General features: G+C 41.8%; 1 protein-coding gene across 1 annotated transcript in view; it reads right to left on the minus strand.

Annotated features, from left to right (window-relative positions):
- KDR (kinase insert domain receptor) overlaps positions 1 to 12502 on the minus strand; it is a 47226-nt gene extending 34724 nt beyond the window's left edge. The window contains exons 1-7 of the mRNA XM_037530676.2: positions 12361 to 12502; positions 8534 to 8627; positions 6413 to 6609; positions 3005 to 3135; positions 2587 to 2755; positions 1605 to 1744; positions 812 to 989 (exon numbers count right to left, since the gene is read on the minus strand). Of these exons, the coding sequence (XP_037386573.1) occupies positions 812 to 989; positions 1605 to 1744; positions 2587 to 2755; positions 3005 to 3135; positions 6413 to 6609; positions 8534 to 8627; positions 12361 to 12427 (976 nt within the window). The 5' untranslated portion in view covers positions 12428 to 12502. The remainder of the gene's footprint in view (positions 1 to 811; positions 990 to 1604; positions 1745 to 2586; positions 2756 to 3004; positions 3136 to 6412; positions 6610 to 8533; positions 8628 to 12360) is intronic.
- Between the last annotated feature and the right edge of the window lie 1239 nt (positions 12503 to 13741).

A 13741-nucleotide genomic window follows, 5' to 3' on the forward strand; every position in this document is an offset into this window, starting at 1 on the left:
TACTAAAAACTCAAAAGTCATCTTCCATTCTTCATCAACTGCATCCCATAGCCACTGAACCACTCAGCAGATTCCATTGGCTTTATCTTCAAATACGTATCTAGCATCTTATCACTGATACTGCCTCTTATCCAAGCAACCAACCATCTTTCTCCTAGATTTCTGTAATTAATCTCCTAACTGACCTCCCTACTTCTGCCCTTACTTCCCTAAAGTATTCCACATAACAAGCAGAGTAACCCTGTTGTTTTTTTTTAAAAAGCCAGAGTATGTTTCTCTCTCCTCAAAACCCTTGTATGAATTCTCATTATACAATCCAAAATCCTACCAAGGCATGTAAGTAGAACACAAATGTCTATTCTAAACTGAAACATATATTCAAGTGAAAGAGAATAAATGAAAAATTAAATGATTTGCTCCAAGCCCCTCAGAAAGTGATCAAATCCAGTTTTCCCCCATTGCAAAGTCCATACTTATTCAAATAAGACTCTCAGTGTTGCAACAAAATAAAAATTTTAAAACTATCTTAGATGACAATGCTCTGTTTTTGATAGCAATAGTAATAGCACCAACAAACACATTTATATTTAGTGGCTTATTATATTAGCTGACCTTATTGTTAAAATTGAGATGTGAACCCATGTCTCTAAATCCAAAGCTATGCTTTTGACTTCTAGCTAATGTGGGCTGCTTAGCAAGAGCTCAAAGATGTCTTCTAGATGAACAAAGTAGGAATCACTAATTGACTTATTTTTATAAATGATCTCATTTTTCAAGGCACAAGGGAAGTCCAGAGGTCATCTTAGCTTACCGTGGATCCTGACAAAGGTGGTGTTCCTCTTCGTCATCAGCCCACTGTAGGCTCCACAGGTGTACCAGCCTTGGTCACTGCGGGTGACACCATCTATAGTGAGGGAGCTCACAAATGTCTTCATCTCATTTCCAGACTGGACTTTTACGTCCCGGCTTATAGGTTTCTTATGCTGATGCTGAAAAAGAGTTTGTAGAACTTTCAAAGTCCTGCATAACACAAGAGGAGTTTCCAGAAACCCACCAAATCAAGTCTTGGCCATTGGGGAACTATTTAATACTATTGATAGGAATATCAGAATTTTTAACCTACGTAGAGAGCAAATATATTTGGTTTCAGGAGAAATAAGTGAAAGCAACTGAATTAGGATTTTTAAAATCTCTGAGAGTAAGGAGATGGCTATGAACTGAAAAATAGAAGTAAATGTGACCAGTGCTTTAGAAGTGTGTCTCATGCCACTTTCTGAAGAGATGTTCTCTTAAAAGGAATGTAGATCAAGGGTTTTAGAGAACAGAGAAATAATACAACTGGGAGAGATATAATCACCTAGAGAAAACTAATCTGCCAACCTGATTATAGCAGTGTGGGATGGAGTTCTTGGCATTGTATCCTTTTCTCTATGCATGTTGTAGAATCTGAATTTCTTTCAAATGTGTGTGTGTGTGTGTGTGTGTTAAGACCCTTACAGATCATCTGGATCATCTGGCCAGAAAGGCCACTATCTTCTCAAGCAAACTCCACTGGTTTTATTATCAAAGTATTTAGAGGTCTGGCTTTGAATTGTTAGTGTTACCTTCAAAGAAGGAGAGTCCCAGTGGAAGTCAATCCCCACATTTAGCTCAGTTCTTGCTGTACAATTTAAGACGAGTTTCTCTCCAACAGATAATTCAACTCCGTGAGGGGGACTCAGAATTACATCATAAATCCTATATCCTGAAGCAAGTACATTGAAAAACAGAATGTGAGAGGAAAAACAAATCCATAGGTTGGCACAACTTTTTCTGAATATGATGCAACTTTAAAATGTGACACATCACTTTTCCCTATGGGCCTAATCAATATTTAGTAACCGCCCCCCCAAAAAATGGCCTGTAGAGAGGCTTCCCTGGTGGTGCAGGGGTTAAAGTCTCAGCCCTATCAAGCTATTGCCAGCCACTGAGGCATGAGTTTGATCCCTGTCCAAGGAGCTGACCCACATGGCATAGCAGACCTCTCCTGTCTCACCTGGTGCTCCCCTCAGCAGTGTATTTCAGTAGATCTTCGTGGTCTGCTCCCTACTCTCTCTCTGGTGAATCCTCTCACCCCCTGAACCTCTGGCCTACAGCCCAGTTCTTGTACACATAAATAAAAATGAATCTTTAAAAAAAAAAAATGGCCTGTAGATATTTACAAACAGACCTGAAAGGATCTCAAAAACGTAGCCATGCAGTCAACAGTCATGGGGCCAGCTTTAGTAAATTGCTGGACTTGCATGAAATAGGTATAATTAAAAGAACTGGTGCCAAGCAATGCTTTGAACATTGAATTTTCCATAAAATATACTTCTGTAATAGCATTCTTTTTCATCCTATATTGGCAGGAAAGGAGAAAACCCTGTCTGCATGGAGGTTTATGGCACAGAACAGATGTAATGGATTGTCCAACACCATATCTTAAGTTAATATATTTTTCAAATCCCCTGTCCTTTATTCTGTAATTGAATTTCCAGGATCTTCTCTAGGAATCCAATATTTATTGTCTGATATTAGTGACATGGAAAGAAACTGTCCTCTTACCTACAACCACAACTATGTACATAATAGACTGGTAACTTTCATCATTAATTTTTGCTTCACAGAAGACCATGCCAGCATAGCTGATCATGTAGCTGGGAATAGTAAAGCCTTTCTTGCTGTCCCAGGAAATTCTGTTACCATCAGGAACAAACCTCTTTTCTGGGTACCTCTGGGTAGTAAAAAGAAATATAAAATATTTAATCAAATGCTATCCAAACATGAAACCCATGTCAGATGATCATTAAAGAATTCATCTTTACTTTTAAGAATACAAATTAGTTTTATTTATTGTCATTTTGACCCTTCCTAAAGGACCTTTAAAATTCACTGCTGATATTATGCTACAAACAGGCTGCTTATCTTAATATTAGATAAAATTATGAAAACGGAAGAGATGATTGAAGAAGTTGTAACTTACTGCGCAAAGTGACACATTGAGGTTTGAAATGGACCCAAGACATGGAATCACAACAGTTTTGTTTTTGTTCTCAGTGAGGTATACAACTCCATGTTGGTCACTAACAGAAGCAATAAATGGAGATCTATAATCTAGAAGAAAATTTAATTCTATTAGTTAATGACATTTACTAGGAAAGCTGGTCATCTCTCAGATGCATAAACTCTAACCAGAGAAGTGAATGATTGGGAATGACATCTGAGCAAATGAATCCACAGGTCAGTCTGCTGGTTCCAAGGACATGCTACAGGAAGGATGTGTGTGTGTGTGTGTGTGTGTGTGTGAGAGAGAGAGAGAGAGAGAGAGAGAGAGAGAGAGAGAGAGAGAGAAATTGAAAGGAAACTCCTCAAATGTGACTGACTTCTACACAAGGATCATAAGACAGTAGTATATATTTTTTATATTTTTTAATTTTTTATTTTTTATATATTGAAGAATTAATATATTGATTATTAATAAATATTAATGTTATTAATAAATATTAATCTCTCTAAATATATTGAATCATTTAGACAGATTGATCATTACATTTTTTTCAATGTGAAGGTGCATATACATCAATTTTAATGTAAATTTAAAGTTAAATCTTATTATGGATGTTTTATTGATGTTTTTAAAAATTTCACGTTCCCTCTCTCTTTAGGTCAATAATGTAAATGCCATGAAAATGAATTAATGGATCCCAAAGAATCTTTAAAATAAGCAAGAAATAACTAACAATTTTTAATTCAATTATGCAAGAAAAGTCTTATGTGGACATGCGAAGATTGTGAAGATTATATATGATATTCTTTATAAAATAATGTTGTCATTATTACATTATATTAAGATTCAGCAGTCATTAATATCTTCAATGACAAAATATTTGAAAAGTCACCATCCCAAAGAATGAGAAGAAAACAAGAAAAGATTTAATGTCATCAAGCACTGTTCATGCAGTGTTAATATACTTCTGGGGAACTACTCCATGGCCCAGAAATAGAGATGATGTGGTGTGAAGACAAGCTTGAAATCTCAGAGACATAATCACAGCTCATACTGCTGTGTCTAGCACACCTGATTAGGCATTTTCAGAGCTCTTCAAGATGATTGGTCATTGTGAAGAGTTAATTAAGCCAAAGGGGAGAAAAGCAGCTGATTTCCTTGCGACAGTAGAAGTTTGATTTTTTTTTCCAGTTAGAAAGCACAGAAAGGCAGTCAATCCAGTCTACCACATGCCAGAGCCATTAGCCAGAGCCCTTATTTTATGTAGCCAGGACCCACATCCTGGTTCCATTTGTTGCTGGAGGGAATGGGTCAGAGAACTAAGGAAGTAAGATAGTGACCACAAGGGACATTTTAAGGGCCATCAACAGGGAATATTTCAATGTTTTCTTACCCACCTTGAACTTTAAGACCAAAACCTTGAAGAGTTCAACTCTAGAACATTATTAGGCTTAGAAAGAAGCAGATTTTGATGGTATACCCAAAGACAGGTATTGTACAAATAAACAAACAGTGCTAGAGATTGCTACTTCTTAATAATTACCTACCTTTCACCCACATGCTATGAGATAGTATATAGCTTGCTTACAGAACAAACCTTGGGAAGCTAAATTAACTCCTTGATGCAAGACTAAAGGTAGTCAGTAAATCAATTCTATTTCAGTAACTCAAAAAAAAAAAGAGAAAAAGGAAATAAACAAAAGATACCAAAACAATCTCCCATCCTCTCAAAATAAAATATTTACTGTAACTCCTGAAATGAATTTTCACATGTCTCCAAGTTTCCTGACTTTGGGAGAAGGAAATAATGAGATATTAAGGGAGAGGTTCATCTTGTAATATTTCCAGACAGTCTTAAGGCAGGAAATCCTTGCAGTCTTCTGAGAGAGCCTGATCTCCCAAGACTGCCAGATCAAAAGAAGTCAGAAGTTCTCAAAGATCTGAGTCTTGTCTCTTTGAAATTCTGCAAGGGGAGGAGGAGGGCACACAATACTACCTAGGATTGTGCTTATCCTAGGTAAAAAATAATTCTTAAATACTGTGCAATCCAGAAGTAACATACTCTATTTTGATGGGTTCCCCACGGTTGAAATATAATATGCACTAGTGATATATAAATAGATGGGCCTCCCGGTGGCCCAGCAGTTAAGCGCTGGGCTGTGAAGCTGCCCGCAGCCTCTGCAGAGCCGGTTCAATCCCCGGCCACCAGCAAGGGTCCCACATGGCGCGCAGACCTCTCCTGCCGCAACCCGCTGCTCCCCTCAGCAGTGTATTTGGTCCGTCTGCCTGTTCTATTCCCCGCTCTGGCTCTGGTGAATCTCTCACCCTCCCGCACTTCTGACTGTACCCAGTGCTTGTATAAATAAATAAATAAATCTTAAAAAAAAAAAAAAAGAAATGTAAATGGATGGAGATACCTAAGTGTGTATTCCAAAGCTGATGAAATCCCTATCCTATAAAAGATGTTTCTGGTAAAGAAGTCTTAGCAATCTTCACCTGTCTCAAATCCTCTGTGACATAAAGAGGTAAAGAAATGTGTTAGAATGTCTCAAGAATTTGTCTTCACTAAAAGGGAAAATATTCAGTATATCTAAACAAAACACTCACAACACAAATTATAGGTATCTCAGTAGTGAAATCAGGTTGTTCACGGGAAAATTAAGGTAGTAGAAGATTGTTGAAACACACAATAAAGAATAATTAATATTATAAATACTAAGTACGTGTAACATTATGTTTACCCTGCAAGAATGTTATGTTAGCCTTCACGTTTGTCAGTCCCAAACTGCAAACTCTAGAAACAGGTGGCATATGAGCTCAAGTCACACAAGCAAAGGGAAGAAACACTGTCCTCAAAAGGTCCTTTGAAGCAGCGTCTTCATTTGCACAGTAATATGGGAGCCGTCTTTTATAAACTATTAAGCAGAAAAAAGAAGTGCCAGTGCACAAAGAAGCTCCAGACCCCTTGGCTGTTTCCCTGTGCATTCTTGGGGAAATCTCCTGCCCTGCTGTAGATAACCTATCTCTCCACAGAAACCTTTCCATAATTCACCCCCTGAATCTTCCTTTTCAAGATTTCGGAGCTTTTTCTCAAACATCAGAAGGCTTTACAAATCTCCATGACCAATTGAGAACACAGATTTCCCTAGAAACAAAGATCAGAACCAAAGTAATTGGGCAAAAGAAATATAAGGGGGTGCAAGCTCCAGAACAAATCAATGAGTCTGATTGTGACAGGAAGCCTTGGGAGAAAAGAATTTTGTATATTCCTGTTGGCAAACAGCCTTTAGAGTGAGCCATTGTTGTACTCAATTCTTCTTTGTGCCTATTGTGTTTTATAACTGGTAAATCAACATGGGAAATGAATTCTATTTAACCACTTACCTTGAACATAGACATAAATGACAGAGGCCTTGTTGCTGTCCCGATAGAAGCACTTGTAGGCTCCAGTATCATTTCCGATCACTTTTGGAATTGTAAGCGTCTTACAGAAGACATGGTCGCTGCACTCGGTCACTGCCACTCTGTTCTCAGAACCACTCTGATTGTTGGGCCATAGCCAGTCCAAATCCCTCTGCCCACTGAAAAATCAATTCCCAGAAAATATTAATGTGAAAAGCCACAATACGGGGCTGTTTCTAAGGAAAACAAAGATTTGGTTCTCAGACTTATAAAATTCCTCAACACACAGATTCAAAGCCTTCCACCAATAATAACTCGGGGAATCAACAAGAGACAAAAAGCTATATAAACTCCGCTTCAGGATCCCTTACAGGGTTTCCACAGTTTTCTATTAATTCACTTTCTCATTCGTTCAACAAATATTTAAGTATGTTCTGTGTCCAACATGGGGGTTAGCAATGAACAAATCAGACAAAAACCAATGCCTTTGTGGAACCTCAGTCTTGCTGGTGCACACAGCAATAAAATAGCAAGCAAGTCTCAGTAAAACTGAATATTTTAATTAAATAAAATGCATTAGAGGAAATATGGAGGAAATATTAAATATTAAAAGCAAAAAGGGAGGGAAATCCAGAGGAAGGAGGCTTGCTGAATGGCCAGAGGACTATCAGGAGGGACAGTATTCCAGGGAGAGGAAAAGCAAATGTAAAGTTCCCGGGGCAGGCAGGAGATATTAGAACACTGGGGAAAGGTTAGGGAAGTCAGAGTGACCAGATAAGACTGGGCAAGCAGGGAGGGTAAGAAGTGAGGTTAGCAAGGAAGGGAATACAATGGTCTAAGAGCCTTTTAGGACATTGTACGGACCTACTTAAAATACAGATTATGTTGATTTCAGCATTTCTCTACAATGCCCCAAGGCAGGTGGCTCACCTCAAGAGGCAACATCTCTGATTCTTCTTTCAAAGAATTGGAAATTTCCATGAAATTGTAACAATATTCATGCAGTTACTTTTAACACACTCAACAGCTTTTTCAGGATGTAGGAAATGCTTGTGCAGAGTTTTAAAAGGGAGTATGGAATCTTTGGGGGTTTTAAATAACCTTTGTTGTTGAGGGTGGGTGTGAAATATGTCTTGAAATAGCAACACTAAAGTAACAGTGCCTGCTACTGCTATTTCCCAAGGGCTCAGTATTGGTGACCTATACTTGATAAAGGGACTAAGGTGTATACCTTATAAACTACAGTCTGAAATAGATCTGTGTCTCTGTGTTGAATACTTGGTATTCATCCAGCATGAAGGGACAGCAATAAGCTGCCCAAGGGTCTTTATATACACCCCAGCACTCTTCTCAGAGGCAACATCACTTTTACCAGTCTCTTTGCCCATGCTCTCTACTGTGGGCACACTGGTGCCAAAGAGCTTCCAGGTCTATCATTCATAATCACTATATTAAACACCAAGGTCTTCTACTTTTCCTCCTGGGGAATAGGGTTGGCAGGCAAAATCAAAAGACATTTTCTTGTCGAAGAGAACTGTTTCCCCAGTTGACAAAAATCAATAACATGACTTTTTGATAGCAATTGAGAAAAGAAACCTTCCAGAACATCAATTCAGAGCATGGAATCCACTACCTGCACAGAATATGCACCTGCAATGTTAATGGCTGAGTACTAAAGCTACAACAGTCAGAATTTTATTATGAAATGAAGTTCTCAAAAAGGGCCAAATAGATGACCAGGATAATAAACATCCAAAACTTTGGGTACATCCTCAATTTAATTTATTCATTTAATATTTACTGAGCATGTACCATAACTATGTATCAGATGTTATACTGATTATTGGGTGTGAGTGTGCACGTGTGCACGCATGTGTGTGTTGATAGAGGGAAGTAGAAAATAGTGCCAGCACAATAGTACAGAATTTGGGGGGAGAAGATCTTTCTCACTTTATCATGGTTACATCATTTCTTAGAAACCTCACTATGTATAAATAATAACTACAACTCTATTGTATTTCTGATGTGCAAATACAAACTTTCCCTCCATAAACAGTGAGCTACTTGCACACAAAAAAATCTAAATCTAAAACGAATCCTTACCTGCAAGTAATCTGAAGCGTTGTGTTAGCCATAATTGTAAGTATGTCTTTTTGTATGCTGAGCCTGGGTAGATCGAGAGGAACACTAGACAAACCTAGAAACAAATTAAATAAATGAATGTAGTTGTGACGGAGATAAACCCAATGGGAAACCATGAACAATGCACGCTCTAAATTTTAAAAGGCCTCTTCAGCAATTTATGGTGCAAAATTGTGAATTTACTTTTCACCATTCCCAGTAAAAGTTCACAAGCTGTGTAATAACAGGAAGAATGGGCAGATGGTCATAAACCGACACAACAGCTCTGCAGTTCGTAGAGCTAGGGTGGAGTTCCTGTTTTCCTGCATTGCCAACTTCAAGGTCTTACAAAAGGATATGGGACATTGAAACCAAATGAACCCTCATCTGATGATCTCACTCCCTTGGGAAAGGACCCACTGACATTTCTTATAAAACATAGGATGCACACATTTCACTAAATTGCTGATTAATGAATACTCCTTAGTGAGATTTCTATATAGCTCATCTATGTATCCCGAAGGGGGTGGAAGCATCTATGACCTCGTCTAATTTTCCTTTATCAATTTCTAGGGCACTTCCTCTGGAACTAGGACAGCCAAGACTGAAAGACTACACTAAAACTAGAGGCAAGAAAATGAGGAAAACATAGTCTAATGTCATAGAATATGCACATCACTATACTTCTTAGAAAATGGGACTTAAGAAAACAAGGTAATGAGTTACAATTAGGGAATCTCAACTATTCATTGAAGCTCTGAGCTCAACATGCTACCAAACTTGGAACACAAGAAACTTTTCTATCTAAAAATATCACAGGACAGATTCCTCACTGTGGGCAACTCTCTCCAGAGAAAGAAAACTGAGTTCTCTGTCAACTGAATGTGAAAAGCTACCAAGTGCTGAAAAAGCATGTCCACCATGCGAGGGCTGTGACTTGATAAGATTTCTAAAACACCAGCTTTAAAAGTGCCTGTTTTATGTAAGCACCCAATTTTAATATGGCTTTCAATTCTCATCAATAAAAACAAATGATTCTCTAAGACTACACTGGCATTTAGTTTGCTGGGCAAACAAGAGAGTATGAGCAAATGTCCAATGAATTGAATTTGTGAATTCAGTGTGTAATGTGAACAGTTCCAGGAAAAATGAACAACTGATCTTGCATGTTCTCACACACTCGCCTGAATGTGCAAAATAAGTTACCGAAATAACGGCAGATCTGTTCATCAATAAGAAAAAGATAAATCCTGGAAATTAATTTATATCAAATAGATCTCAGAAACGAATTAGCATTGGTACTGAATGTCTCAACATATTTACAGGCTTACAACTTCGCACTTTTACAAGCATTAAGTGACCATCATACATGGCACTCTAGGTCTAAGTGGCTACTTGTCTAGGTGGTCACATCCAGTTAATTATCATAGTACTTTTCAATAAGAAATAACTGCCCTCAAGGTAGAAAAATAAAGCAAAGTGTCTAAAAGCAATAGAAAAATCTTTCCAATAATGGAACTTGTCTAAGAAAAGGGAAACGAAAGCAATTTATTTGGATGAGCACAGCTATCAAACTGGACTAAGAAACACTAGGTTAGAAACATGTTGAAAACAGTGACCTAATGCAACATTCACAATGATCTAAGCAAGAACCCATTATTTGGGCACATCTATGTAAAAGAAAAAAAAATGTGGTAAAGACTAGCCTCCAAGTAAGCTATGTCTCCCCTATAACCAAAAGAAGAAATTCTAGAAGATCTCTCATAAATTATTGCCATAGTTTCTCTCTTACTCTAGACACACTTTCCCATTAAATAAATAAATAAATAAACATGAAAGCCCATTCAAAGGAAGCCAAGATGACACCATTCTAAAGACATGTCTATAACAAAAATAATCTATTCACCTGAGCTATCAATAATAACTTCAAATTCATACCTGTAGACCAACCCTCAATTTTTCCTGTTCCATTAAGCTTCATTCACTTTCATTGGCAAGTGAGTTCTACTCTCCAGAAAGTTTTAAATAAATAACTGTAAGACATACATATGCTCCTACTCCATAAAAAGCCCTTCTATGTTCAAACCCCATAACCAATATTAATTAATTTGTGCACTGTTACCCTTCCAGCTCAAAGATAGGCAGGAAAAACAACGGTGCCTCTGTCTCTAGAATTTGATGGCACCAATTACAGCTCAATCCAATTAAGCAAGTCACACACTCCAAAAGGGCAACCTCATCATTACATTCAGGGCAACCCGATTACAGTTACTACTGCTGCACTGTGAAACACCCCAGGCTTAAAAGCAACTCACTTCTTTGTGGGATACAAAACAACCACATGTTCCAGACCTCTTATTCTCTCTCCATAAAGGGAGAGAGAAAGGTCTTGTCAGGGACAAATGAGTGTCCATGATGGAGTTAGTCCTGATGAACCAAGCCATTATTAAGAAAATCCAATAACTATAGGACAGATGATCATGTTACTGTATATGAGTGTGAGTGTGTGTCCTTTTTTAAGACATGCGGTTCATTTCTTTTTATAGAGGAAAAACTTTCCCAGAGTTATTAGTCTTTTCTCTGCCCTTTGCACTGTGTTACCCTTCAGAGATTGGAAATCTGAGTATAAGCAAACTGTGAAAGAGAGACAGCCAGACAGAGGCATCAAGAGTGTGTGTTCTTTTTATTTTTTAATATTTATTTTTATTTATACAAGAACTGGGGTAGCCAGAGGCACAGGAGGGTGAGAGGATTCACTAGAGACAGAGGGGGGGAACAGAACAGGCAGACAGACCGAAGACATTGCTGAGGGGAGCAGCAGGCGAGGCAGGAGAGGTCTGCCATGCCATGTGGGTATCTCCCTGACTGGCCAGGAATCCAACCCGCAGTTCAGAGGCTGCAGACGGCTTTACAGCGCTGCGCTCAACCCGCTGCGCCACCGGGGAGGCCCAAGAGTGTGTGTTCTTAAACTTGAAGGAGACTGAACGGTAGGTAAAGAAGAGAGGGGTCAGTGGCACTAATTTTAGGTACCAAGTCAGTAAGTTTTTGGAAGCAAGAACTTCTGACCACACGCTTATCCCAAAATCAAAACACTTTTGAGAGATGAAATTATTTACAGAGAAGGTGATGTTACTTGGAGATACTAAGGGAAGTTGTCACTTACAATGGGTCCAAGCCCCGATAGACCCCTCTCGTTGCGGAGAGCCGCGCCCTGCACCAAGGTAAAAAGTTTCCCTACCCGTGGACCGCACCTCGTACAGTGGGTCTGTGCATGAGTTTCAGCCAATAGGAAAAGCACCCCGGGCTCGGCTCCACCCCAGCTGAGGCAGAGCTGAGCGCACCACAAGATCCCAGGAAAATGCCTTGCGCTCCCCGCAAGGCTGGGGGGGGTGGGGTGGGGTGCCCTAGGATGTTGGCTCAATCAGGCTACGTTTCACCTCCTTTACCGCCTGCGGAGCACCTCCTGCCAGTCCGCCCCGGGCGCCTCCCTACCACCGCCTCCGGGGAGCCCCAGGGCGTTGGGACTCCGCGGGACAGGCTGCAGCTGAGCCCCCAGTCCAAGATCAGAGCTGCACACTAGCAGCTGGACGAGAGCTTGGGAGACACAAACTCGCTAGGTACTCCTGAGCCGGTCAGAGAATTTCAGTTTCCTCATGCGTCAGTGAAAGGACAAAAAGTGTCCAGTCACTTTCAACTCTCCAGATCTGTAATTCCCAACTACATGCGCCCTCCGAGTCCTCTCCGCTACCTCACGCCTGCGCCCGCACCCGAATTCTCCACCCCTTCCTTCTCGGGAGTGGACTCCTTACCCCCAGAGTCAGCCCGGATCTCCACGTAGAGCCACAACGCGATGACCAGCAGCGCCCTGCTTTCCATCCCGCAACGTGCGCCCCGCGCAGTGCCCAGAACTCGCGCGCGGCTCCTTTCTCCCCGCGCCCGCCCCGCCCAGGCGCGGAGGCAGCGCCGCAGCGCTGGAGCCCGGACCCCGCAGGGCGAAGGTGCCCCGGCTGTGCTGGCGGCTGCTGGGGCGTCTGCGGGTGCAGAAAGGAAAGTCTATCCCGGCTGCGGGACGAGCTCTGGGCTTTCGGTGGCGCGCAAGGGACGCCCCGCGCAGGCAGAGAAAACGCAGCACCATACACTGCCGGCTCTCCCGGGGTCCCGGGACTGCGCGGGGTGGGAGTGGGGACCTGAGGTCTAGCGTGCAGGGGCGGGGCCATGCGGGGCGGGGTGGGGGCGGGGCTTCCCTCCGCGGTCGGCCCATCCCTCGCTTGGGTGCGGAGCCCAGACTTGGTGGTCCCGGTGTTTCTGCGCTTGCCGTGGACGGCGCCCAGCCCGGAGTCGCCGGGCCGAGAAAGTTACAGGCTCAATAACTACGTATCAGGCGGAAAGAAAATGTAGCCCGTCACAGGCTCTAAGTTACTCCGAGGTCAACGGGTGACTGTTTTCCATGCCTCACCCCCAGATATTGGGGGGCCTCACTGAGCACGCAGCGCGAGAACTGCGCTTTCAGGAGGCGCGCCCAAGTTTGGGGAGGTCTCCCGCGCCACGCTGGCCCGCAGGGGAACGAACAGGCTGGGGATCTGGAGCAGGTTGAAGCCACGAGGGTGAGGCGGATACTTTGCCGAGACCAATGCAGGATGGCCAGTTGGGCAGTGGCTCCCGTCAGGGGTCTGGCACGAGCCTTACAGTCGTGGTTTAAAAATCAGAACCTGAATGCCTTTAGTCAGAATATACACTTTGCTGATTCTCCAAAGTTCTCACTGTTTCCTCTTGTATCTGGCAGTTTCGAATGTTTTTAAGTTACCTGCCCAGCCCCCAAAGGCATTTAAATTTGAGACCCCCTGCCTGGCTTCTACCAAAATCTACCCGGGAGGCCACTGGGAGCGCGTGGTATGCCAGGCTGTAGTGAAGCCGCGTCTGGCAGGAGGGCCACTGTCCCCGAAGTGAGGTTTTCCTTGAGAAAGGGCTTTTTTTTTTTTTTTTCTTTGCACCGCGTTACCCGACAAGGATCTCCAAGCAGGACTGTTTTGAGGTCTTTGACAAGCCCCTTATCAGAGCAGAGCTTACAGCTAAGATACCCTCAGGCCAGTGGGAAGCGGGTCCCGCTGCGGTGGGCTGCACCGCGAAGCAGAGAGGCACGAGCTCTCTGGCCCAGCCCCGGGCACCCAGCACACTCTGCACAACCTCACA

Source organism: Talpa occidentalis, unplaced genomic scaffold, assembly GCF_014898055.3.
Source record: "Talpa occidentalis isolate TD23 unplaced genomic scaffold, MPIMG_talOcc4v2.1 talOcc4.6, whole genome shotgun sequence".
NCBI classification, from domain to species: domain Eukaryota; kingdom Metazoa; phylum Chordata; class Mammalia; order Eulipotyphla; family Talpidae; genus Talpa; species Talpa occidentalis.